A 27,629-nucleotide genomic window follows, 5' to 3' on the forward strand; every position below is an offset into this window, starting at 1 on the left:
CCCTGCTTTAGCTTCGAGGTCTTTGAGAAGCAATGTTGTTGTTAATCAGTACCAACGCAAGAAAATGAAGATCTATCGCATAACGTCTGCTATGAACTCCAACTCTTGTTCACGAGGCAAGTGGTTCATCAGCCCTTGAAGCCAACGGTAGTGGCCCACCCCTTCAACTTCTGACCAAGCATGAACTTCTCTGTCCTCATTGTGAAATTGTCCTGCAAACATGTCTTCTGGCTGACCATCGTAAGTAGGCTCGGACTCAAATACAATCACCAGAGATCGGTTACTCGGTACCCTCCGTCGTCGTCGTGGTGTAGGCGGTTCTTCATCTCGGGGTCGCCTTCACGAGCTAGTTGGTTGAAATAATCTGACTGGCATAGTATCTATCTCTTGGCTATCCATATCAGAAGACCAAACTATGGCTACTAAAAAAATTCTATTTTATCTTGGAAAAAATAACTACATCAACTACGAATATTGGTGGTGCTCTGCCCCTTTCTTATATTCTTAGGTAAGCAAGCTTCAGAAGGAAGCTATCGTCGAACCGGCTTAGGTTTATGAAGATGTTGTTGATGAAACTCCTGTACCTTTTGCGACGCATTGGTGAGATTTTCAGCTAGCTCCCACGTTTGCTCATTAATGTCGTAGTCGCACCAATGAACAAGATACTCCAACTTATCCCACCTTCGCCGTGAATCCAGTACCTTTTCAACCTCGTATTCCTCATGGTTTTCAATCTCAATATTAGGTGGCGAACATTGCACTCTTCCAAGAAAAGATGACTCTCGATAAGACTCCAACACAGAAACATGAAAGACTGGATGTACCTTTATAGAAGCCGGTAATTCCAGACAGTACGCCACTAGATTGATTTGCTTCTGGATGATAAATGGTCCCAATCTTCAATAGTCCAACTTATCACATGGTCGCTTGGTCTTGATATTTCGTCGAAGAAGCCATGATTTATCTCCAATTTTGAAAGTAGGTGCTTGATTCTGAAATCTATCTACATACGCCTTATAGGATTCTTGAGCGGATTGTAATTGAAGCTTCAACGTATTTTGAAGCTCTAATAGTTGTTTCACAAATCCTTCAGCTGCTAGATTGTTATTTGTTGACGGACTCAATAAATCAAGCTTCGAATGATATCCATAGTTGGAAAAGAATGGTGTGTATTGAGTCGATGCATGGAAGGTGTTGTTATATGCAAATTCGGCTAGCGACAGATATGTGGTCCAATCATCTTGCTGATAGTTGATACTACATCGTAAGTATTGTTCCAAGATTTGGTTCACCCGTTCCGTTTGGCCGTCAGTTTGAGGATGAAAAGTCGAAGAAAGCTTGATATCGACCTTCAATATCTCAAAGAGAGATCTCCAAAACTTTGATATGAATTGGATTCCTCGATCTGATACGATATCATCTGATAGTCCATGATATTGATACACATTATCGAGAAAGAGCCTTGCTATGACTTCACTGGACGATGTCTTCTTGCAAGGGACAAAGTGCACCATCTTTATAAGCCGATCTACTACGACAAAGATGCTGTCAAATGAGTTCGATGATGGCAGGTCCGTGATGAAGTCCATGGAAATTGAAGACCATGGTTGACGTGGAATCGGCAATGGCTGTAGGAGTCCATAAGGGTGATGCCGAGGATTCTTGGATCTTGAACAGATGTCGTAGGAGAGGACAAAATCTTTCACATCCTTCCACATTTGGGGCCACCAAAAATCTCGAGAAATAAGCTCCAAGGTCTTGTTGAATCCAAAATATCCCGTAGTTGGAAAATCGTGGTGACATTGAAGAACTCGAAATCGTGCTAGTCCTTTTGGGATATATAATCGCTCCGTAAAGTATAAAAGATCTCCTTCCATCTTGAACTTATCATCATTGGTACGCTGCTTAATATCAATGGCTACTGAATCTTCAATGGTCACAACATGTACCTGATTCAGGAAGTCAGCATCAATTGGCACAATAGTAGTGCAAAGCTGAAATTGCTCTGACTTCAACAATGTCATACATTGTTGATCAAACGCTGCTTCTCTAGCCTTTGGTACAAGATACGATCTCCTCGATAAGGCATCAGATAATCCTTGCTGCTTTTCAAGTCGATAAGTGATAACAAAATCGAACCTAGATAGCAACATACTCCATCGAGCTTGATGTCGATTTAGAACTCGAGTCGACATGAAATACTCCAAATTCTTGTGATCTGTGTATACGGTCACTGGGTGTGCAGCTCCTTCAAGAAAGTAACGCCATTCTTGGAAAGAATCCACTATAACAAGAAGTTCCTTATTGTGGATCTCATAATTGATTTCAACAGCAGAGAACTTTCGAGAATAGAATGCAACCAAATGGAGCTTCTTGTCTTCTCCCATTTATGAAAGTCCAGCTCTCAAAGCAAAATCCGAAGTATTAGTTTCTAAATAAAAGGCCTTTGTAAAGTTTGCGTGTACCAAGATTGGAGCAGTAGTAAATGCGATCTTCAGGTCTTGAAACACCTTCTCCGCTAGACGTCCTCATTCCAGCTTATCCTTGCATGTCAACTGAGTAAGACGAGCAGCAACTTGAGAGTAATTCTTGATGAAGATCTGATAGAAGTTGACAAAATCAAGAAAGTATTGTACGTCTCTAACCGTCTTCGGAACCTCCTAAGACACGATTGCTTCCACCTTCTCGGGGTCCATCTTCAAGCCTTCTGTAGTTGCAATGAACCCCAGAAACTCCATCTCTATTTGGTAAAATAAATACTTCTCCAACTTGGTATATAGTCCTCGCTTGCATAGTTTTTCCAAGACCAAACGAACGTGCTTTTCATGCTCTTCCTCATTTTTGGAGAATATCAAAATATCATCCAAATAGATGATAACAAAATCGTCAAGGTGCTCTCGGAAAATGTCATTCATCATATATTGAAAGACCGCTGGAGCATTGGTAAGACCAAAGAGCATGACATTATACTCAAAATGGCCATACCTTGTACGAAACGCTGTCTTCCACTCATCTCCTTCCTTGATTCATACGAGGTTGTAAGCTCCCCTTAGATCAATTTTTGTAAAGATCCTTGCACGTCCAAGTTGTTCTAAGAAACTAGAAATCAAGGGTAATGGATAATGATTCTTCTTTGTTACCTTGTTGAGGCCTTGATAGTCCACGCACATCCGCAATGAGCCATCTTTCTTCTTCATAAATAAGATGGATGCTCTAGTTGACGATTTTGAATGACGGATGAAGTTCTTGGCTAGATTCTCATCGATATACTTTCGTAACTCTGCCAACTCCGTCTGCGATAGATTGTAGATTGGACCAAAAAGTGGTTGTGCTCCTTCCTACAAGTCTATGGCGCAATCATATGGTCGGTGTTCCGATAGCATGTCGGCATTCTTCTTTTGAAATACGTCTTTAAAATCCTTATATTGCTCAGGTATACTTGTTGTCGAGATCTTCTCCCCGGTAGTTGGAGCCGCATAAATGACAAATGGTGTGCCTTCTTTGGACGATCTTATAAACGCTCTTGCTCCAATGAATAACAATTTCTCTATTCAGGGTTTTCTACTAGGCTTGCTCTTGGGTGGTTTTGTGGGAAAGATCATCTTCCGCAATCTCCAATCTATGGATGGATTATGCTTTTCCAACCAGGAAAGACCAAGAATAACAAGATTTGATGGAGGTTCTAATAATATTGAAAATAATATGACTACTATGGCCCTTAAACGTCACTTCTATAGGTTCTGATTCATGGGTGGCACTACCAAACAATAAAGGTCGCCCATCTATGACCTCAACGTGAATATGTTTGGATTTTTGTACTAAAGGGATCTTATGAAACTTCACAAATTCTTCGTCTAAGAAACAAGCAAATGCTCCTGAATCTAATAATGCTAAGGTTCTCAATTTTTGAGGGCCAATAAGCAAAGAGATTGTAAAGCAAAGGGCAAGTTGAGCGAAAAGAAAGGAACTTGGTTGTTGTTGCGATATTTCATTGTCCAGTCATACGGTTCCTATTGTGGCTGGGCATCCTCATTTTTCTGGACAAACGGGCCCCTAGTCCTGACAATACGTCGATTTTGCTTCTTGGGACAGTTTCCAACTTTAAGGCCTTCTTCACCGCAATACAAGCATAGACCTTCCTTCAGATGCTACTTTTTTTCTTCTAAGGTAAGGAATTTGACACGTACCGCATCAATTTGCATGTCTTCTACCTCTGAATGTGAATTCATGCTGCTCGTCGACATAATTGGGACATGGCAAACCATATGTTGTCTTGAACGTTGGTCTTGGCGACGTTGGAATAGGCGATTATCGCACTTCACAGCTTGGCTAATAGCTTCGTTGAGTGTTCGTGGATCAGGAAGAGTTAACAGCAAATCCTTCACATCATCCCTTAAATCCCAATAGAATTGACTTATCAATGCTTCTTCGTCCCAATTGATGTCGCATGCTAATTGCCTGAAGTTCGATATATAGACTAATGTAGAGCACATCCCTTGTCGTAGTTATCGGATCTTTGTTGTAGCCCATCGAACCTTATCGTGTTCACCAAATGCTTCCGCAAACGCTTCCAAAAAGGTTTCAAAGTTGTTTAGTATGGACGATCGTTTCTCAAACAAAGGAGCAAACCATGATAGAGCTTGCTCTGTAAGTAAGGTTCCAACAAGCCCAACACGTGACTCCTCCGTTGGATAGCATTCGGGCTGTAAAACTATTATCAACCTGATTTGATTGACAAATCCTCGAAACTTGGAATGCATACCATCGAACTTGTCCGGAAGGTTAACTTGAGGTTCTTTATGTTGTAGAACCAGCGGTGCTTGTCGAACCTGAGGCAAATTTGCTTCTCCAAGTGTCGAAGTTTGAGGCTGGTGCAACCTAGATTGTGCCATCCCAAATGCTCTATCATTATGAAGCCTTGCCATGACTACTTCAATCTCTACAATTCTTTGCTATAACGTAGCGAGGGCATTTATGATAGCATCCAACTTGGACTCTGAACTTTTTGTCATACTAATGTCTTGTCCTCCGGCCATTCTAAGAGAAGGACAAAAATGACTCTACAAGAAGAAAATATTGGTTTAGAAGATGGTACTCCGCAACCTCTAAAATGCCTTAAGAGCTTCAAAAAAAGAGGTAATCCACTCTCTCTAAGAAGAATAAGACTCCAATATTGTAACAAAAGAAGTATCAGTTTAGAGGAGGGTAATCTGCAACCTCTAAAATGCTAGTACACTTCCAAGCAGAGGAGTAATCCACACTCTAATGAGGAAGAAACTAACTCTGATATCTGAGGTGAGTGTAGTCTTAACAAACTGTCACGAACACAGAAATACAGACTCGAGATCTAACAAGAAGTTCAAGAAGAACTGACAAGAACTAGATTAATCAGATGAATACAAGAACAACACCAGAGAGGTGATCTAGAGCTCCAAGAGATGTGTTGTCGAGACTGAAGAACTCTTCAGTCTTGATTCTAATATATACTCCTATTTAGGAAGCTTCTCAAGCAACTTCTACCAACTACGAAGCTTCCAAAAGGTTCCAGAGACTTGCTTCTAGAAGGTTCTAGAAACTTATCTCTAGAGGGTTCTAAGGACTATGTCCCTAACAACTTGTGAGCACTTGGAGATGTGTCCAAGTGAGAGTAATGGTGTGTTTATGGACACATCTTTGAATTCAGCAAAGAAAAAAGAAAATGAAGACAATGAAAATGATGAAGATGAAAAGCCAAAGAAGATTGAAAAGATGAAGGCTCCTACAATTGTTAGGACCAGCAATGAAAGAAATGAAGATGTTGAAGATTGGGATGATGATAATGATAAAGAGTACCAACCATTTAATGAAAAATGACAAGGTTTAAGAGTTGGAAAAGAACAAAGAGTACAAGAAGGTGAATGTTCTTTTACAAGTGAAAGGAGATATCCTTTGAAAGAAAGAAGGCAACGTGGCGAATGGTGGAAGGATCACATCTTCCTTCAAGTAAGTAAAGTACATGCAAATATTGTTTTTCTTGCTGATCGATTATCTTTGTGTGATGCTATAAAGTGTGAAGATGCAATCAAGTGAGAGAAGACTATGGAAGAAGAGTATCAATCTCTTATAAACAATGGTACATGAGAATTGGCACCTCTTCTAAAAAATTGATCTAGTGTTGGTTGTAAGTGGGTATTTAGGACTAAAAGAGATGCAATGGATATGGTGGTGAGGCACAAGGCAAGATTAGTTGCCAAAAGATACTCATAAGTTGCTGGAATTGATTTCAATGAGACTTATGCACTCGTTGCCAAATTCACCACCATTAGGACCATTGTAGTAATTGGGATAGCAATAGATTTGGAAATACATCAAATGGATGTAAAGACGGCCTTTTTGAATGGAGAATTGCAAGAAGACATCTATATGGACCAACTTCAAAGATTTGTACAACAAGGCAAAGAACATCTTGTGTACAAATTGAAGAAATCCTTGTATGAATTGAAATAATCACCAAGAATATGGTACCAACGAATTGACACCTTCTTTGTCAATGAAAGATTTGTGAGGAATGAAGCTGATCATTCATTGTACGTGATGCAATCTAGAGAGTTTTTGTTGATTGTAATCCTTTATGTTGATGATTTGATCATCTTAGCTAACAATATGGAAAAGATGGATTTGATGAAAGCCAAATTAGAGAAGGAATATAAGATGAGTGATTTAGGAAAGTTGCACTATTGTTTGGGAGTGGAATTTGTAAGAGATTGTGGTAACAAGACCATTACAATGAGTCAAATCAAGTACATTGAAGAAGTATTGAAACGATTCAACATGGAGGAGTGCAAGCCTATTGGAACATCCTTAGAGGTAAATTTGAATTTGATGAAGCTCACGGATGAGGAGTTTACACAAGTTGAAGATGAGATGCAAAGTGTTCCATACAAGGTAGCAATAGGCTCAGTCATGTATGCAATGGTGGCCACAAGAGTGGATCTTGCGTATGCGGTGAGTGTTGTAAGCTAATACATGTCCAAGGCTGGACCAATGCATTGGAAAATAGTAAAGAGAATATTGAGGTATTTAAAAGGTACAAAAGACTTCAAATTGTGCCTTGGTGGTAAGAACATTGACTTGCAAGGTTATTGTGATACGGATTGGGCTAGAGATGCAAATGATAGAAGATCCACAACATGATATGTGTTCTTCATTGAAGTAGGAACCATTTCATGGAATTACAAGAGACAACCTAGCATTGCAAGATCAACAATGGAGGCAAAGTACATGGCAGCAAGTTATTATGCAATGGAGGCATGTTGGATAAGGCAACTCTTAGAAGACATTGGTCTAGTACAATTAGAAGCAACCCTAATTATGTGTGACGATCAAGGATGTCTTGTATTTGCCAAGAATCCAAAACACCACTCAAGGACCAAGCACATTGATGTTCAATATCATTTCATATGAGAGAAGATTGAAGATGGAATAATAAGTATGAAGTATTGTACTACAAATGACATGCTTATTGATGTGCTTACAAAGGCATTAGTGAAGGATAGACATCATGACTTGATTCAGAGATTAGGATTAAAATCCTTTTGAATATTAGCAAAGTGAAAGTGTTGAAGATCAGCAAGTACTTGCTTAATTATAACCACATAGAGATTAAGCATAGTATGTTGCTAATAGTAAAAAAGTAACAAAGAATTAAAGTAAGTTATTGTGGTGGCATCAAAGGTTTAGTTAGATGAGGTAGAAATGGATGTAATATCAAAAGGATGGAAGTTGTCTCATTGGTGAGCAAACCACCACCTATAAGTAAAGAGTGTTGGAAGTAAGAATCATCTTTCTCCACACTTCTCTTAGACTACAATCCTTGCTGATGTTAAGTGTTTGTAGCTTTTAGACTTCTTTTTTTTAATAAATTATGTGGCATTCATGTAGAAAACTTGCGTTACAAATCAAAATACATGTCATGCAAAGTCAACATATTAATGGAGTTGGATACATGTAATGGTTGATTATGAAACAGCAACTGCTTTATTTGTGCTCATATTATAGTTGGTGTATATGCTTTTAATCTTGTCATTTGAGCATTGAAAACTTTTCCTTATCTTATTAACTTTTTTTCTGCATATTAAGTTACATGTAGTAGTTGGAGCTTGATTTCTTTTTGCTTTTAGTATTGTTAACAAAGCTCATATTTCATTTTTGAGATAGAATTATTAACAAATTTTTTTCTTATTATTTCCATTTTTTTGTCAACTTGTACTATATTTTAGTTGTAATCAATGGTGGTTTTTATTTTTTTCTACATAATTATTTTTTTGTTTATATTACTCTCTTATTATAAATCTCTTTATTATTTGGATTCTTCCTTGATCATCTATTTTTTTCCAAATTTGACATTATAAAGAGATTTTCAGCCAAATATAGCATAATAAACTAGTAGTCGAGTAAAGTTGATAATATAGGGTGGTCATTAACTTAAGTTGATTTGACATGATGGTCGTTAGTCTAAGTTGATGGTGTTGGACTATTGCCCACTTAAATCAATGCAAAGCAGTGTTGGTCTCTAGACTCAATTGCCATACTAAGATGGTTGTTAGCCCAAGTTAATATTATGGATGGGTATGTCAAATCTAGCACAACATGCATGTCACAAAAAAGGTCTTGTATGAGAGATTTCAATCAAATTTTTGAATGAAATTAAAAGATAGTATCAAAGACATGAACTAAAAGAAAATGCATAAACTTGAAAAATCTGTCTCAAAAGATAAATGGTATAATAGAAATATAATAGTAGATTAAAAAAAAACTAGAATGGCTATTGCTAAATGAGAAGAAAACTAGAGACTCTTAAATCTAGACTAGAAGCAAGAAAGGAGTTGACAAGAGTGAAGAAGACTTCACTCTTGCCTCTATATATACTATCTAACTAAGAGCTACGTTCTACAGGACCTCTAATATATGTTGACTTTGCAAGACACATGTCTTAGCTTACAAGCCAAGTTTTTTACATGTAAGCCACATAATTAGCTTGTTCTTCAAGCTACCAACATGTGTGGCACATGGCTTATTTATTGATCATATTTTTAACCTAAAAAGTTAATTAAAGACACCTATAAAGCCAAAGCAGCGTCTATGAAGCCTTTAAAAAGCTATTATAGAAGATATTATGGAATTAACTTATTTTTACTTACTATTATCTAAATCATATAGATAATTATTGGTTTATATGTGTATTTTGGCGACATTATCTCCTCTTCTAAGGACGAATTCTATAAGGAGCGGTCTTCATATATTGAAGAAATCGAAGACATGTCGAATTAAATTTACAACATATTCTAATCTTTGTTTACTTTGAAGATAGTTGATAGGCCCTCTCAGCCATCAATAGTGTCTTATACCAAGGCTAGAAGACCACCCTCTTATTCGATCATTGTTGACGTCTTCATAACTTCCTTCAAATAAAACATTTGGAATACCATCAAGAATTGTTCCTACTTCTAATAAAATCACCAAACATTGGGAGTCTCTTCCAATGTCATAATACCAAACATGTTGTATGTCACCGTCTATTCAAAGAAGAACATGTCATTCTTAAGGATCTTCATCTTAATTTTATTATCTTGAAGATTGTGACAATCACAATGTCTCATTTAATAAGTCTACAAATGAATGTTCTTGAGTTGAATCTATTGGTTATTGTTTCTCTATCTTCTTAACGTCACAAATACAAAGAAGCTACAAAAAAAAAAAAAAAAAAAAAAAAAAAAAATGTAGAATGCAATCTTTTCTAGACCTTGTTTCTTTTATAGCAAAGGCTTACTATTTTTATCTTGATTTAGATCGATGTTGTTAATAAAAAGCCTCCATCACCTTTACTACATTTGCAAGATTCTTTACTCGCTTTCATTAATATTATTAATATCATATCCATGCTAATAGACAAGATATTTTAATTTATTTTGGCATTGCCTTAAATCTAGAACTTCTTCCACTTCAAATTCTTGATTATTGTCTACTTCTATAGAAAGAAGTGGACCTTGTTTTTTTCTTGGTATATTCATAGTCGTGTATGATTCAAGAAGAGATATGTGGAAGAGATGATGGATCTTCATTGCCTCCGGTAGATATAATTGAGAAGCAATTGAATTGATTTCTTTACAAATAGGAAAAATTTCAAGTTTGTGGCAATCCAACTTATCATAAGGATGAGTAGTCTTGATATTACAATGAACTAATCATACCTTATTACTTAAAATGAAGTACAATTTTTCTTTTTGATAAGCATCCATGTCGATCTTTTGTCGTTCTTGAGCTTCCTTTAATTGCACCTTCATTATTGCATATAATTTTGAAAAATAATTTGAGAAACCTCATATTACAGGATTATTAACTTTTGAAAAGTCAAAAGTATCAAGTCATGGATAATAACCATAATTGACAAAGAAAGATATTTGTTGCATAGAAGAATTCATCGCATTATCATAAGCAAACTCTGCCAATGGCAAGAAGGTTCTTCAATCATCTTTTTGATAACTGATGGTATACCTTAAGTATTGCTCCAAAACTTGATTTATGCACTCTATCTATCTATTAGTTTGAAGATAAAAGGTCAAAGAAAGCTTTATGTCCACCTTTAAAATCTTGAAAAGAATTCTCCAAAATCTTAATACAAATTGAGTCTCCTTATTTGATATAGTATCTTTTGGCAATCCATAATATTAATAGATATTGTCAAAAAAAAGCTTGGCAGTTTCTTTTCCTGTGATAGATTTTGTGTAAGATACAAAATATGTCACTTTGGTAAAATGATCTACTATCACAAACATAAAATTACACGATCTTGAGACTAGAAGATCCATGATAAAATCCATAGAAATAGAATATCATAGTTGTTTTGGAATAGGTAATGGTTGAAGAAGTCCATAAGGTTAATGTTAAGGAGTTTTTGACCTTGAACAAATATCCTACGATTGAACAAAGTCTTTTACATCCTTTTACATTTTCGGCCACTAAAAATCTCTAGATATTAGCTTCAAAGTCTTGTTGTATCCAAAATATCCTGCTACTGGAAAATTGTGACATATTTGACGAACACATAAATGTGCTTCTCCTTCTGGCACATATGGGTGTCCTTTGAAATAAAGTAGGTTGTTCTTGAACTCAAACTTAGAAGTATCATAAGACTTAGAAGAAGTATTTTCGATATCATGAACAAAAAGATTAAAAGACATACTTGATCGAATTCGTTTGAAAAAAGTTAAATCAATAGTTAATGTTGATTTCACTATTCAAAGATGAAATTATTCTTGCTTCAATAAAATTATCTTTTATTAATCAAAAGCTGCATTTCTTTCTTTAGATACAAGATAAGAATGTCTAGAAAGAGCATCAAATAAATCTTATTATTTTTATGGCCAATAAGTGATATTGAACTCAAATCTTGACAAAGACATGCTCCAACGAGCCTAACAACGATTCAAAACACAAGATGACATGAAATACTTGAGGTTCTTGTAGTCCGTATATATAGTGATAAGACTGGAAGTGCCTTCTAGATAATGACACCATTCTTGAAAAGAATCCATAATTGCAAAAAGCTCTTTGTCGTGGATTTCATAATTAATCTCAGTTGTTGAAATTTCCTAGAATAAAAAACTATTAGGTGAAGTTTATCATATATTCCCATTTGTGATAATGCGGCATCCAAAGTAAATTTTGATGCATCTATTTCCATAAAGAATGCGTTAGAGAAGTCAATCCAATACAAAATTGATGCAGAAACAAAGCTTGTCTTTAAAGCTTCATATGTTACTTTCGCTTCTTTATTCTATTGAAGTTTCTCTATATAAGTCAAATGTATAAGTGGAGGTGTAATTTGAGAGAAGTCTTTGATGAAGATCTGATAGTAACTGAAAAATTCCAAAAAATATTAGATATCTCATATCATTTTTGGGATCTTCGAATCCATAATAGTTTGAACTTTCTTAAGATCCATCATAAGTCTATCATTTGAAATGATGTAACATAAGAAGTCAACTTGAGTCGTATCAAATATACACTTTTTTTATCTTAGCATAGAATCTTGTATCTCTTAATTTTTGTAACACACGATAAACATGAAGTTTATGTTCTTCTATATTTTTAGAATAGATCAAGATGTCATCTAGATAATAGACAACAAAATCATCTAAAAATTCTCAAAAGCATCATTCATAAGATGTTGAAAAGTTGTTGGTACATTTATAAGTCCAAAAGGTATGATATTATATTCAAAATGTCTATACTTGGTTCAAAATGTAGTCTTCTATTCATATCCTTCTTTGATGTGTATCAGATTTTATGCTCCTTGTAGATCTATTTTTATATAAATCTTAATTTGAATCAACTGATCAAGAAGTCCAGATATTAAACATACTGGATACATGTTTTTGATGGTGATCTTGTTGAATCTTTTATAATCAAGACACATCCACAATGATCCATCTTTTCTTTTTACAAATAAAATTAGGGCTCCTATTAGAGATTTGGAATGATATATGAAGTTCTTGGCTAGATTCTCTTCAATATATTCCTTGAATTCATCCAACTCATTTTGTGATAAATTATAGATTGGTCCAAATGGCAATTGTGCTCTTTCTTGAAGGTCAATTGAATAGTCATAGGGACAATGTTCTAGAAGAGTATCTGCATTTTTTTTCTCAAATACATCTTAAAAATCATGATATTGGCTTGGAATATCACTTGAAGTCTTTGTTCTTTTAGAAACAGGTGTGGTATAAATGACATAAGGTGATTTTTCTTTTGTAGCATACAAAAAAACTCTTGTACCTATCAACATAGGTTTAATTATACTAGACTTGTGATTTTCTACTTGATTAACTACACTCTTAGTTATACTTTTAAAAAAGTTAAGAGTATGAGAAATCCAATCTACTATAAGGTTATAATTTTAACTACAATAAGCCTAAAATGATTAGATTAGAGGGAGATCTAATGATATTAAATACCATAAAGCTACTATGAGCATTAATTATTACTTCTATGGGAAGGATTTTATGAATAATATCTTCAGAAGACAATAAGCGACTATTTATGACTTCTATGTAAATATATTTAGTTTTACTTACCAAAAGTATCTTAAGCCTTTTAGCTAATTCTTCATCTAAGAAATATTCTAGAGCTCCTAAATCTAACAAAGCAAAGGCTTTATAATAAATAGATCTTAAAATAATATTTAATATAAAACAAGAAGAAGGTTCTGAGAAGAGAATAAGACCTTCATTAGGTATTATATAAGGTTCCAACCACATGATCCATATTGTATTTGAACAAATTCATTTTCTGATATATTGTCTTCTTTGACATTTGTACTCCTTATTTTATAATTAAGTCACTTCTTTTAACAATGTTGAGTAGTGTATTTAAGTTCTCCACAATATAATCACAATCCTTCATGACGGCAAAAAATCTTTTCTTGCTCAGTAAGAGATTTGAAATATACTGCATCAATTTGCATATCTTCTACTTCTGAATGTATATGTTGAAGAGACATTGGTATTGCCATTGAATTATAGTAATGTTGAAGCCCACTTATTCAACTCTTAGATCAAAATTCAAAAAATTGATTGTCACACTTCTTAGTAAAGTCGATTGCTTGACTCAATATTTGAGAATCAAATAAGTTGAGCATCAATTTCTTTACCTCATATTGTAATCCATAAAGAAACTGGCTAATAACTATAGCATCATCCCACTTTATATCAGTTGTAAGTTATCAAAATTGTGAAGCATATAATATTATGAATCGATTGCCTTGTCTTAAAATATGGATCTTGTTGATTATAACACAAGTTACATCATGTTTTCCATACATGGACCAAAACTCCATTAAAAAAGCCTCCAAATTATTCAATATTGGATCTCATCATTTAAGAACAGATAAAAACCACGATAATGTTGAACTTGAAAGAAGTGAATCAATAAATCTAACTTGTGATCTTAGACTTGAATAGCTTTGGAATTGAAGTTTAATCATAAGTTATACTTCATTGATAAATCCTTAAAATTTAGATCTTTTGCCATCAAACTTTTCAGGTCCATGTCACTCACTCATTTAGATGCCAATGGGAGAGGTCGAAGATGATGATGGATTTGTGAGATCAGCACCGACACGCACCTCCCAGTCCCTATGAAATCCACCATGTGAATTATTTTGTGGGGGGAGAGAAATGCTCACCCACAACCTGGATTGGCAGTAATTTATCTCGCTCGGCCCTGGAAATGGCTCATCGGAAGCGGATTGGATGTTGATGTCGGTGTCGGTTTCAGAGATCCATGTCTGTAGCATGGGTGCGGCGATGGGGTCGATGATGGATTCGGGTGCGTTGCTGATGAAGGCGAGGAGGGGTCGTTGACTCATCAGAGAGCGTCAATCGAGACTGGAAGGAAGAACAAGTGGGCGCGATCTTCGTCCAGGGCGATGAAATCTTTGCTGTTCGCAAGCAAATTGAAGAAAATATTTTATCGTGCTGAGGGGTGCTGGATCGGATTCTGATGTCTGGCAATCAAAATTAGTCTCGGACTCGTTTTGGACAATACTTTCGTTCTGTGAGCCTGGGTAAAGAAAGATTCGCAGGTACGGGACCATGTCGATTTAGTTCTTTGCAAAAACCTCCGGGTAGTGGTAAGTGAAAACATTTTGAGAGGCATCTGAAAGCTGTCACCAGACCATGCCTCAAAAACTGCGAAAGTCTAGAGATGTGAGGCAGTATTCAACCTTCACAAGTGCCATCGTCAACCGAGAAAGATCCATGTTAATTAATGAAATCTCGACAACATGGACGATCCCCCCACCACTTCTCTACCACTGCTGGCTGTTTGATTAGAACATGAGGCGTCGTTGATGTTGCAATCAGAAGAGAGACGACTATGCCATCGAAGGAGATCAATGAAGACGAAGGACTGAGGCCTTTCTTTCCCCTCAAACCAGATAAAATCGACGAGTCTGCAGCTGGAATTTCTTTCTCACGAAACCACTTCCACCAACTCCACCAAAACCCGATCGGTGTCGATTTTCAGCATCAATCTCGGTGCCATGCTGTCACGATACTTCCACTTTTATCTGTGCAACACCTTCGCAACTGAGCAGCAGAATCGAAACTTAGGGATGTTATTTTCCCTCAAATGAATTCACCATATTTACCAGTGACCATCTAGAATCAGGAAACGTTCTCTTCTCTCGTGGACTGATTCGCGAAACCCACCACCGGCTCTGGCTACTAGATCACAACCCCGAAACCCCGGAAAACAGAAATATGTGCACCCTGTTCAACTCCGATCTCATCCCTTCGTATCCTCCCAAACACAATTCCACATACCACCTGGACCAAAAGCAATACTTAAAACTTTACACGCCAGCCGTCTGTGAAGGTACATTATATAGGAACAATAACAATTTATAATAAAAACAAATAAGTTGACCCGTCCAGTCATTCTCAAAATGCGCAGATGGGGGCTCTAGATGCTGCAAAGGTGGCGGCCTCCGCGGTGGTAAATGGACACCAACGTGGCCGAACACGGACAGTTGGAGCCACACCACAAGCCGAACTTATCCGCATTCATGCAGCTGGTGGGTAAAGCTCCAGGCAGTGTAGAAACTATACCCAAAAATGCCTGCAGTCCACGGCAAGACTTCTTAAAGCGTCGAAAGGTTTCCTGCCGTTGTGTTAAAAAAACTGGGCTCCTGGGCTACCAGAGCACAATGCCGCGATATCTGATAATCCCAGCCAAACTGTAACAACAGACCGGCTGCTCTGCAGACAGACACATCAACGTCGACATGGTCTCTGGAGATGCGTTGATTGGGTTTTCCGAGCTTCGATGCAGTCAAAAAAGCTTGAAAAGCAGGCCTCCGCTTTCACTCTCACGCAGGATTCCGTTTTTGCTAGAGTGATTTGCATCGTTCAGTATCTCAAAGAAATGGTGAAAAAAACATCAACTGTGAGGATACAAGGCTTGGATCTTATGCACTGGAATGCAGAGCTGTGGCTGTGAATACAGAATTGAGGTTGTAGGATTCGAAATTAACTTCAATAGATGAGTTGAACAGTTTCACTTTTCACTGGAAGATGTGTGTGTGTGTGTGTGTGATCTCTGGTCTATTATAGAAGAAAAGTTGGCCCAAAGTGGCAAAAAGGTTAACTTTGTTAGAAAACCAGGAAGGACCAAACCTGAAAAAGTGACCCACATCTCAAACCCTAAAAGTAGCACACAAGCAAAAAATATACATGATATTAATTGGAAAACGAAGTTTCTTTTTCTGTCTTAAGATGGATGTATTCAATATTTCTAGATGCATGGAATTCTGTTATTTTACCTATTCTAGAATTACAAGTGCATTATAAACTGCTTTGATCGTTGGATGTTCATAGAATTATATTTCCTCTTAAAGAATGTATTCTAGGATTATTTAGCTCTGATTTATATTTATATTTATACTTCCAATTAACTTCATAATAAATCAAACACGTATTAAAATTTTATATTTTTATTTTCATTACTCATGTGTATGATTCTATGAATTGGTATATTAACTTTTTTACAATCCAAATTAACATTAATTTAAACTAACTTAGAAGATGTTGGAAGCCATTCTCTCTATGGGTTCCTCAACTTGGTGCGTAATGTAGTGTTATATGATTACTTGCTACAAAAGCATTATTAGCAGACTATTATTAATAATATTGTCACCACCAATAATATTAAGAAATAGAACTCTTTCCTTCTTTTATTTCATCTTTATATTCGTCTTATTTTGGATCTAATAAAAACATATGACAAAAACAATTTACTAAAGTAACATACAAATTTTTAAATTTAATAAAAATTATATTATTCATTAAAATATTATTAAACTAACATGCACTCCAATAAATAAATATAACACTAAAGCTAAACTTATTTGTTTGCAATGGATTATAGGAAATGAAGTAAAATAAAGTAATAATAATTGTATTTTTTTTCAATATCCTCTCTTTTTAACAATACTTAAAATTTAAAGTTTTAAAATTATTTTGAACAAGATCAAAATTTAATCTTCTAAATTCTCAATATTTTTTTTTTTGAAGAATATTTTTTATAAAACAGCAATAGAATAAAAATAAAATCAAATAAATAATTTTTTAATAAAATTTAATTTAAAATGTAAATGATTAAATTTACTTTAAAATGTAAATGATTAAATTTAAATTTTATAAACTTTAGTTTATTACTAATGCAACTTCAACCTGCCATCCACCACATGCCACCTTTGCTTTTATAGTATCTATTAAACTATTTGATTGAACATAATTTTAGATTAGAAGGAAAAAAAACTAAAATGATATGTCAAGTTGGTGGCAAGTTGTGGTAACAATAGCAAAAACTATAATGGCATTAGCAATATCATATATAAATTATACATATTTCTATATTTCAAAATATTTACCTAAACATAGTTTAAAATATCTTAAAATATTTTGAACCATATATAATTTAAATAATATTTTAAATCTTATTAATTTATTTCATTTTAAAATTATTTTTATGTTATAAATTAATTCTTACAACACATGTAAAAATAGTTACATAAAAATAATTTAAGCACTCGTTTTGTTAGATATTGTAATTATTTTATATATTTTTTTATAGTGGCTATAATTGATATAGAATTTTTTTTAATTGCATGTAATACTTATCTTCTATATGTTACTAAAAATTATTTATAAATTTTGTTTAATACTTTTAACTTGGTTCCACTAATTGCTTCATTATTATAGATGTGTTTCTCAATGTTATTTAAATCTTTTGTATAGCCTTTTATTGACTCGAATCAATAAAAAAAATATATATATTTGATAAAAAAATTATAAATATAAATATATATATATATATATATATATATATATATAATATTTTTTCAATGTAAGGATTTTTTTCCTTTCAAATTAATATTTCTTTAGTTTTTAAACAAATCATTTTTTGCAAATTCTAATTGTGGTAATATTATATGTTGGTGATTTCCTTACGTACTATTACATTTTTTTTGTTAGCTAATTAAAATAAAATTAGATATGCAATGAAAAAATAATTGGAACAAAAACACCATAATAAGAAGGTTTAATTTACGATTTATTACCAAAACAATGTTTGTATAATTCTGTTGGCAGTAAAGATCTAGTAACATCTTGCTTCAAATTTATCAATCTATTAAATTTAATGCCTGGTGATCCATCAAAGACATCATACATTGAAGAGAAAAAAGGTGCTTTTTATTTTACAATAGTCCATTCTAATAATATGTATGTATGTAGGTACATATATATATATCCACAAAGATGATCAGTACTTCTTTTGATCTCAATTTTTAATCTAAGAAAATCTCTTTCTGAAAGAAAGAAAATTAAATAACTAATTATAAATTAAAGATTGCAAATATTTTTGAAAATTTATCTGAGATAAATCTGCTTTATTCTATTAACATCATTTTTTAAACTTATACCCTCCTTTAAATATTTGGACAATTTTCTAATCTCTTAACCTTCCAAATAGAAGCTTTTATACTTAAAAAAATTTCATAAAAATAAATAAGTTTTTGATACACTTTGAAAGGAAAATAGCTTATTTTCCTTTGACTTTCTTTTCCACTTTATTCATATATTTTACAACCAAAGAATATACATTTTTAATTTCACAAGTTTGAATCAATTCTAATTTACCCTTTTTTTTTGGATATATTTTTTGATTGCACCACTTATTCCATATTTTTGATGTGTACCATTGATTCGGATAGTTTTCTTGATTTTTTTAGATATATTTTTGGAATCATGGTATCAAATATTAAGTTAGGAATTTTTCTTCAACACATCACAGGAAAGAAAGCATTCCTCTCAGTCACATCTTAAATAACCTCAAATATTGCCCTTCTTGTTTTCGGTAATTTTCATCTTACAACATGACTTTCAATAGATTTATAATTATTTTATGAAAGTTTGTTAAGGATCTAAATATTTTACATCTAAATAAATTTAATGTTTTCCTATATTTAGTATTAAACATTAAAAAATTGGTTTACAAGACTCCTTGTACAAGACATTGTTTACTTTAGTACGGAACACATCAACAAGATTTCAGATCTATGAGATTCTCTGCAAGTATTTCAGAGACATTAGAAAGTTTTAACTCTTTTTTCAAACACCACCGAGCCCTGCAGAAGAGAATAATTAAGTATGTGTGTATATATATATATATAACTTGATCCCCTAAGTCATCCTCTGGAACAACGTTGAACAAAGATTTAGAGATTTTGTCTTGGAAGAAGAATACCACACTTTAGCAATGTTTTACTTGATATTATTCAAAATCAGGCCCGTGAATTAGTTTTGGTCAGTTATGTTGACCTAAAATTCAAATATGTTTGATCTGTTTTAGTAGCTACACTAAGATCCTTATTTAAGCTCTGTTTCATTAACTACTTTGAAGATCCAAATTTTTAGGTTACACCTTTTTATAAAGTAGGCTGTAGTATTTTGTGATAAAACAGAAGTGACGTACATTAAAATCAAATTGATGTTATTCATCCACAATTTAGAATCAGATTGGAAGTGAAAGCCATAGAACCTGGATGCTACTTAGTCTAAACTCACATGTGTATACGCAATGAATTATTAACTGCTTATCAATAAAAAAAAATCTCGCAATTGCTGACATGGATTGCCATTAGTGAATTTATTTATTGCAGTGTCAGACAATGCAAATTAATGACTATGTGGAGTGCCGTAGAAAGGTGCAATGTATGTACTTTATTACACTCTCATCCAAAAACTTACATTTTTGCAAGTACACTGCAAATTACGTGAACGAAACGGACGCTTAAAGATGTGATAATCCTAGATCATAACAAAAACATTACAATGTGAAAAAAGCAATACAACCCATAAAATCACATTTGAACTCTGACTTCCTTGTCCATGATAAATCGTAAAATCACGAAGGCCTCGATTTCTTGCTAAAAGAGCTAGTATCACGTTTTTTTAAATATGTTTAGAAGAGGGATCCAATTCTATGGTACAAAAATATATTTACACTTCAAGTCGCCTGACCTGGGAAAATGTTGAACGTCATCACGCACGCACCAGCAAATGTTGCAACAAAGGGACGAAACCATCCTCTAGATCTGAACATAGACAAATAATGCCCGCATTGCAGCTGATACTTCACTCCTTGAGCTAGTGAAAAGGTTTCACAAAAGAATGGGGTACCCAATTCCTGTTCACGATCACCATACAGTCGGCGCTTTCGCAAGTACTCCAACAGGCGGCTCTTCAAAGGTATTAACTCGAACAGCTCAGACATGCAGAAGATCAGCTGGAGTACAGAACTTTGCCTTGAAGTATTTTGTGTAGTTTTCTAAACCAGGAATAGAGCAAAGGATTTTGCAAACGATCCACTGGAAGATTTCCTGTACGTGACTCTGGTCCTCGAGAGCTACGCCATGTGTTCCAGAGCTTTCAAATGGAGCTTAAGTTTTAAAGTGCTAGGTTTTGCACGGTCATACACCTACTCCGTCATATTTGTTTGAAGAGTGGGGGTATCTTTGCTATTAGTATACCTCAGCGGACGCGAGTTGTCCGAAGTTGATTGATCTGATGAGCTTTGGCCGCGGTCAAGACAGGGTACGAATTGCTTCAGCACCTGTTCTAGTTTCATAAACGTCACAGGCTTCGCCACGAAGGAATCCATTCCATGCATATAACACTCCATCATGTTATCAGTCAGAGCATTCGCTGTCATCTGCAAATAGTAAACCAAGCTTCAATATTTCGTATCAACATTGAAATATATGAAAATGTGAACAGAAATTGGGTAGAAAATAGAAAGCGAAAAACTGTGATATGTGTTGTGAACCTTCTAGAATCAAAACAAGCGTAACTAACTAGAGAGCACAAACACATATTCTTGGAACTTCAGTAAATACTAGGCAGAGAAGAAACTCACAAAACAACAGCCTCAGCACAACCTGTTGCAGCATGCGAAAAGAAACAATTGGATCAAAACAGGTCTTAGATTAAAATAATTGCACGTACAAACATACCGCAATAATAGGAGTTCTTTGTCGCATTGGACTATGAGATTGTGTGCTGGTAAAGTTCACAGGCGGAGAACGTTGGAAAGAACTGGACTCTGCGTTTCTAATCGTCTCCCCTTCTTTCGAGTCCTCCCATGATCCTGTTGCTTCGTAACGACGTATCCTTCGCGTGGCTTCAAGTCCATCCATAACCGGCATACAGACGTCCTGCACAGCAACAAGCAACTGCAGTCAGTAAATAACGAAGTTTGAGTTCAAGAACGAGACATATGAAGAATTGGGGTAATTATCACAGGTTTAAATGAAAGAAGCTGGGATCGAAGTCCAAAGTAATAACTGAACTGCAGTCACTGTCTTCAAGGGCAGAAAATCTACATATTACTAGTGCATAAAAAACAATAATTAAAACTCCATCGCCCAAGTTGCTTCGCGCTGCGAAATAGCATGTTGACACGTAAACAAAAGCAATACTATGCCTAGGAACTTACCATCAAAATAACATCATATGAATTTCGCTTTAAGGCTTCGATTGCCTCCGCTCCATTACTAACAACCTCCAATTTGTGACCAAGACGCTGCATCATTGACTGCGCCACCATCACATTCACCTTGTTGTCCTCAGCCAGCAATATTCGAGACCGTCTTTGGGACAAAACACCTTGAGCTGAATGTGGCGGCATAGTTCTTTCTGGACTATTCCCAACATTTTTTGCTTGCGATGCCTGAATTTTCGGCATCCGGACCTTAGACGAAGGACGAGGGGTACGGGATGAAGACCCGTCTATGATGTGCTTTGATACAGGAGGTGCTGGACTTTGGGACCCTGGAATAGATAAGCCAGGTATGTACTCCATACGGTCGAGTGCCTTTGAGTCGACGTCCATAAACTCCGGTGATCCGTCTTGGAAAAATCCTAAGGCAACTGGCTTTCCCGAAGTTGTTTTTCGACGGTTTAAAGGTGCATGACCGTCACGACTTTTTGATGCGCTCTTGGTTCTCTGTTGAGAGCTTGATTGAGTGGACACATCAACCGATAATGAGCTACAACGGCTGCGTGAAATGGGTGGACTTGAAGATGGACTTGGAGGTTTCGACGCAACTTTCGATGTAAAATGGTAGTAACCAACCATTTTTGATGATGCCAATCTATCATTGACACCCTCCGTTCTCGCCTCCTTCGTCATCATCTCATAAACCTCATCACTAAGTCGACCTGAACTCATAGACCTCTCTGGATGTACTCTTAAAGGTAGGGCGAAGGAGAACGTCGAACCGTGATTTTCTTTACTCACAACTGTCAGGTTTCCGCCCATCAACTCCACCTGCACATTTCGCGTTCAACCACAATACAAAATATATTGAAAATCATAGACTTATAGTAAATATAACAATACAGTGGACAATCACTTAAAATAAGAGTCAATTTTCTGCATGTCCTACCACTCTACATAGCTAGAACCTTCAGTATAATTTTCTTAAAAAAGAAGATATCAACAGCAATCATGCCCCAATACCATTCAAACGAACAAGACAACACAATAAAGGTTACTGAATCAAACAAGTCAACAGGTAGAGTTCGCAACAAAAGTGCACTATGCAATTTGTGCAAAAGGAAAATCAAAAAGTTAGTTATACATTCGTATTGATTACCAGATTTTTGCAGATAGCTAAGCCCAATCCAGTGCCGCCATACTTCCGCGCATGAGTAGCACTAACCTGGGTATACTTCTCAAACAATGTCGGAAGCGCTGATTCTGCAGATAGCACGCAGAGAAACACACAGAAAAACAATCAACTATCAGCAAAGCCACACCAAAAGAGGACCATAAGCAAATACCAATGAGCATCACCATAGATAAGAAACCTATTTCCAGATGCTCTGACAGCACCAAATCTAAGACAACTCTTGGCTACTTGGAAAGAGCTTAAGCTTAAGCAATACATACCCAAACTTGTATAATGCTTTCATGGTAATTTTATCAAACATGTATTCATCGGTATAAAAACGCATAAGTAATTGATGTTCCTGGATTAGCTCACCTGGGATGCCAATACCGGAGTCGGAAACTTCACAAAGTAACCAAACAGTATCCTCAACCCCTTCGTCCACTGCAGGTTCCTCACGGTCAGGAGTCGATTGAACGCTTGACGGATGTAAATTGTTACCAGTAGAATTTAAATTCACTGCAGTTTCACTTGCTTCATGGTGTGAGGCCATCAGAGAAGAACTTGGTATTGGACTACCAGGTAGAGTTCCAGTGGACGGTGCTAAATGGCTTAAAGCAGTTGCAGAAATCCCAGTAGCTGCGTGAAAAACATTCTTGGCTGCTCGTTCTATGGAAGGAGGGGGAGGCGGGACCACACGCACACTTATCGTCACATTTCCTTCATGTGTGAACTTGATGGCGTTACTACACACACAGAAAACATAAATAGATCGGTTAGCATTAAGACATGTAATGTTTCGTTGATGTACGTGCGTCATGATACGAGTGTCATACTAGACACCGAGCGTTAAATCACATATAAAAGGGAAGAAGTGGTCCAAAGATGTATTACCCAACTAGATTGGTGAAAACTTGACGAATCCGCAAAACGTCCCCAATGACCTCAAGCGGGACATCATCGTAAATTCGTCCTTCTAGGATGAGGTTCTTGGATTGCGTGTTAGCGAGAGCCATTTGCAACACGTGCTTCACGACCTCACGTGGTCGAAATTTTTTTGCCTCAAATTTCATTGCCCCTGCAACACCATAACATTCAGTAACATCTTTACAGGTTCACACCATGAGCAATAAGGCAAGTCTTCCAAGTCACAGAAACACGAAGATGTAGCAGTTAGCCCACACAAGCCATGACAAAGTGGTATTACGCACCAGACTGAACCTTAGAAAGATCTAGGATGTCGTTAATTAGCTGCAAAACAAGGTCACCAGACGACACCATCACATCAACCAGCTGCCGCTGTTCCTCGTCAAGCTGTGTAGTGGCCAAGACCTCGGCCATACTGACTACGCCAGACAAGGGGGAACGGATTTCGTGCGACATCGTCGCCAGCATCTGCTTTGCCCGCATTGCTTCTTCTGAGCAATTCCAAGATTTGTATCCACTTAGGCACCACATTAATACCCTCAAAATTTCGAACACCTGAAAATGGACTCTGCAAACTAATTACGTTACATTGGCATGTTACATCTTTCATGACAAGTCAAGAAGGGAAGTACCGGTGATATGGATAGTTTTGTGTAGCTCGGCCTCCATAGCCTTCTGCACAGCCACTTGCTCGCGAAGGCGGGAAATTCGTTCACGCTTGTCTACCTGTTCACTAACATCCATGGCAACATAATTGATGCCCATCGCTTCTCCTGACTGACTCAGCACAGGTTCCACAGCAACCAAAAATGTTTTTTCACCAAAGAGGTCTGTGTTGAAATGAATTTCGCGTTTCTCAGGACGACCCTTCCGAATAACCTCACGCTTGAAATCCATCACCTCCGCCACTCCAGATCCCCTGAATATCTCTAAATCGGTCTTCCCAATCACTTCCTAAACAAGAAGATGACGTTAGAGAGAGTTTATAGAAGGCTACTATATGCATTTCTGTTACTACAGGGCCTTCTCAGTACGATCGTAGAAACGGATCCTCAACTAGAAGTATATGATGAAACATGTTACTAAGGAATGTGATAATGTATTGCTCATTAGGAGCAGATAGCTTGAAAAGACGAAAGCCCGACCTAGATAGAAACATGACAGAATCCACTTCAAGCTTGTCTGTACAGTATCACCTACATAAGGTCTAACATTCGAATTTTTCATGCACAAATGTCTGAGACAACCACACCTTTGACAACACGAACAGTTAATTTGAACGAAGTTCATGAGAAAAAGTAGAAAACTTCGAATGTACCTCTTCTGACAATGTGGGAAAGGCGTTGTAGATAAATCGATGCCGCAAGTCGTTGTCCTGCAAGACAGATCAACGGAGGCTTTTATGTCTCTTCAGCCTGCAACACAACCAAACTAAATTCTGAAACGTATCTAGCATTCACTAGATTTATTTGAGACTCAGATGCCGCATGTCTTGTATAAACTCCAACAGGATCGAGACTACGAAGAGGAACTGCATACGCATCATTTCTGAGACACACACAATGATCACCTTCGACTGCTGAAATCATTGAGATATAGATACATGTCGCAAATCGATGCCATCACAGTGAAGGGGTGTCTCGACGCAATTAACAATTCAATATAGCTAACTTAGTTGGAAACACTAAAGTCGTTGCCTATTACTTGAGTCTCCTACCACTTCCTACGAGTAAAAATTGTGCATCAATTACATAATTTAATGAAGGTTCCACGATTGCCAATTGTAACCGCAAACAAGAATAAGATCAAGATATGCAATATTAGGTGAATTTGCAATTGCCATAGAAGGTTGGTTCAAAGCACCTGATGTCCAATTACGATTGGAGCTTTCCTCAAGGAAAATCGCAAAAAATTATCAAAACGGTGAAGATGCGTGCGAAGTTCTTCAATAGGCTGCCAATTCGAGGGAGGCATCGAGGCATACTCATTCAACTTTTCAACCAGTTGCTCCTCTCTCCGAATGCTATCCGTCAAGAGTTTGGCGTAACTACGCGCACGATCTCGCCAGTACTCAGCAGGACCAAAACTATCTCCTTCCATCTCCAGTGAGCAGGTATCGCTCCCAGGAACAGAGCTCCACGACCCAGGGCCATCGTCGCCAAGATAGTGTTCGTATCTAGGGCTGTCTTCACTGAGGGTGGACCCCTCGCCAACAGCATACATGGGCTCATAAAAGTTTTCCTCCATGATCTGGGTCTGACGCCGTTCGGCTTCCAATCGAGCTGAGTTTAGTGTTTCAAGCTGCTGCTTGAGGAGATTAACAGCATTGACCTGTCGATCCTCGTACAGTCGCATGAGAGATGCTAGATGAGAGTCACCCGAACCGCTGCGCTCCAAAAGCTCCATGAAATGATCAGAATCAATAAAAGTGCCCTCTTTGGGAAAGCTCTGCTTTCCAATGGCTCCAGTCGCTGGAAGATCCGTAGTAAGTCGTCCTCCACTGCCAGGAGTTACTGGGCGCGCAAACCCCACCCATGGCCCCTGTGCAGCTGGCACATTCACCATCTTCGCAAGGGAATATAGCACCTCGCTGCCCATTTACTTAGATCGGGCTATTCCCATCAAGAACCTGAAGCCCCAACTACTGCGAATCCCAACACCAGCACTCCCGAATTCCAGAAACGCCGCTTCCACTGCGAGAGAATTGTTTTGTTGCCAGACACCATAATTCTTCTCTATCTCCATTCATCCTAACCACAAAGTTTCAACAACGGCTCCCCTCGTTTTCCGGAAGCAATTTGGGCTATCTTGCATTGTGGACTTTAAGATTATACCAAGTGTTCTTTGCGCACTAGCACCGCGACACCGCGATTAGCACAGGACGAAACTATTACAGAACTTCAGAGCCCCCTTGCTGCACCGCTCCATAGAAGTTCCGTAAACACTCGCCACGGCCACTCAATGATCCCCAACTATTAGATCACCATAGTTCTGCCCTAGTCCTGGTGATGCACAAGCCAACCCAGCAACGCTCAACAGACTCCAGAATTCGCCAAAATCATCCCTGCCCTTTAAACCCATCCATCATCTCCTCTGCAAGAATCCCTCACCACCCCAGCCCACCATACCTCACCTTCCACTTCACCCTAACGTCACAATTCACCATCGTCACACAACCACGAACCACTCTCAAGGCAACAACTCTGATAAACCTAGAAGTACAGAAGTCCACCCTCGCTCGCTCTCTCTTTCTCTTTCTCTGTCCCTCTCCGACTCTCTCTTTCTCTCTTTTCCCCTCTCTCTCTCTCATCTCATCCACTGACCCATTCGTCATCGGGCATGTTTCTCAGGTCCAGCATCTACTCTTGTCCAATTCGTGGACAATGGCCTGACCCCCCTCCATCGACCAACGCTCACTTCCATCACACCTCCTATTTCCAGCCCTACCTCCTATAATCTATCAATGGCTCCTCCCAAATCGACTCTCATTCGCCCTTTATTTAGAACCCCAATCCAAGAGCACATGGAGGATTCGCCGCCAAACTATTCCACCATTCATCCAACATCCTCCTCCCATTCCCGGGTCCCATCATCAAACGTTAAGGATGCGCAGCTTCTTCTTCCATGGATCGGCGACCATCTCCTCTCCTCTTCGCCCGTCATCGGTCCCCGCTGTGCCATGCCACACTGGCTTGCTCAAAAAGCCCACGGAGAAAAGGGGCCGTGGTGGGTTCTTCTTAGTAACTCCCGGGGCGTGGGCTCGTGGAGCTCCTTTCACCTCTAGGTTGACCCCGTCGTGCTTGTTGTTTCTAACGTCCTGGCATCCACATATCTTATCATCGCTTCTTCCTTCCCTCGCTCTTTTTTCTCCCATGTCGCTGCAGCTGGCTTTTTCCCCCTTTTATCGTTGCGAGGCATGGCCTAA

The 27,629-nt window shown here is 37.1% G+C and overlaps 1 protein-coding gene across 1 annotated transcript; it reads right to left on the reverse strand.

The window, feature by feature from the left end:
* Positions 1-19,807: 19,807 nt before the first annotated feature.
* LOC112276930 (histidine kinase 5) lies at positions 19,808-27,087 on the reverse strand. Its single transcript, XM_024508752.3, has 10 exons — positions 25,568-27,087; positions 25,023-25,079; positions 24,337-24,658; positions 23,989-24,195; positions 23,672-23,855; positions 23,153-23,523; positions 22,763-22,866; positions 21,601-22,434; positions 21,119-21,319; positions 19,808-20,817 (listed from the first exon to the last, which is right to left on the reverse strand). The coding sequence occupies exons 1-10, from the start codon at positions 26,300-26,302 to the stop codon at positions 20,584-20,586; spliced, it is 3,249 nt and encodes a 1,082-aa protein (XP_024364520.1). The 5' UTR covers positions 26,303-27,087; the 3' UTR covers positions 19,808-20,583.
* Between the last annotated feature and the right edge of the window lie 542 nt (positions 27,088-27,629).

Source organism: Physcomitrium patens, chromosome 2 (genome assembly GCF_059467195.1).
Source record: "Physcomitrium patens ecotype Gransden chromosome 2, ASM5946719v1, whole genome shotgun sequence".
NCBI lineage: Eukaryota > Viridiplantae > Streptophyta > Bryopsida > Funariales > Funariaceae > Physcomitrium > Physcomitrium patens.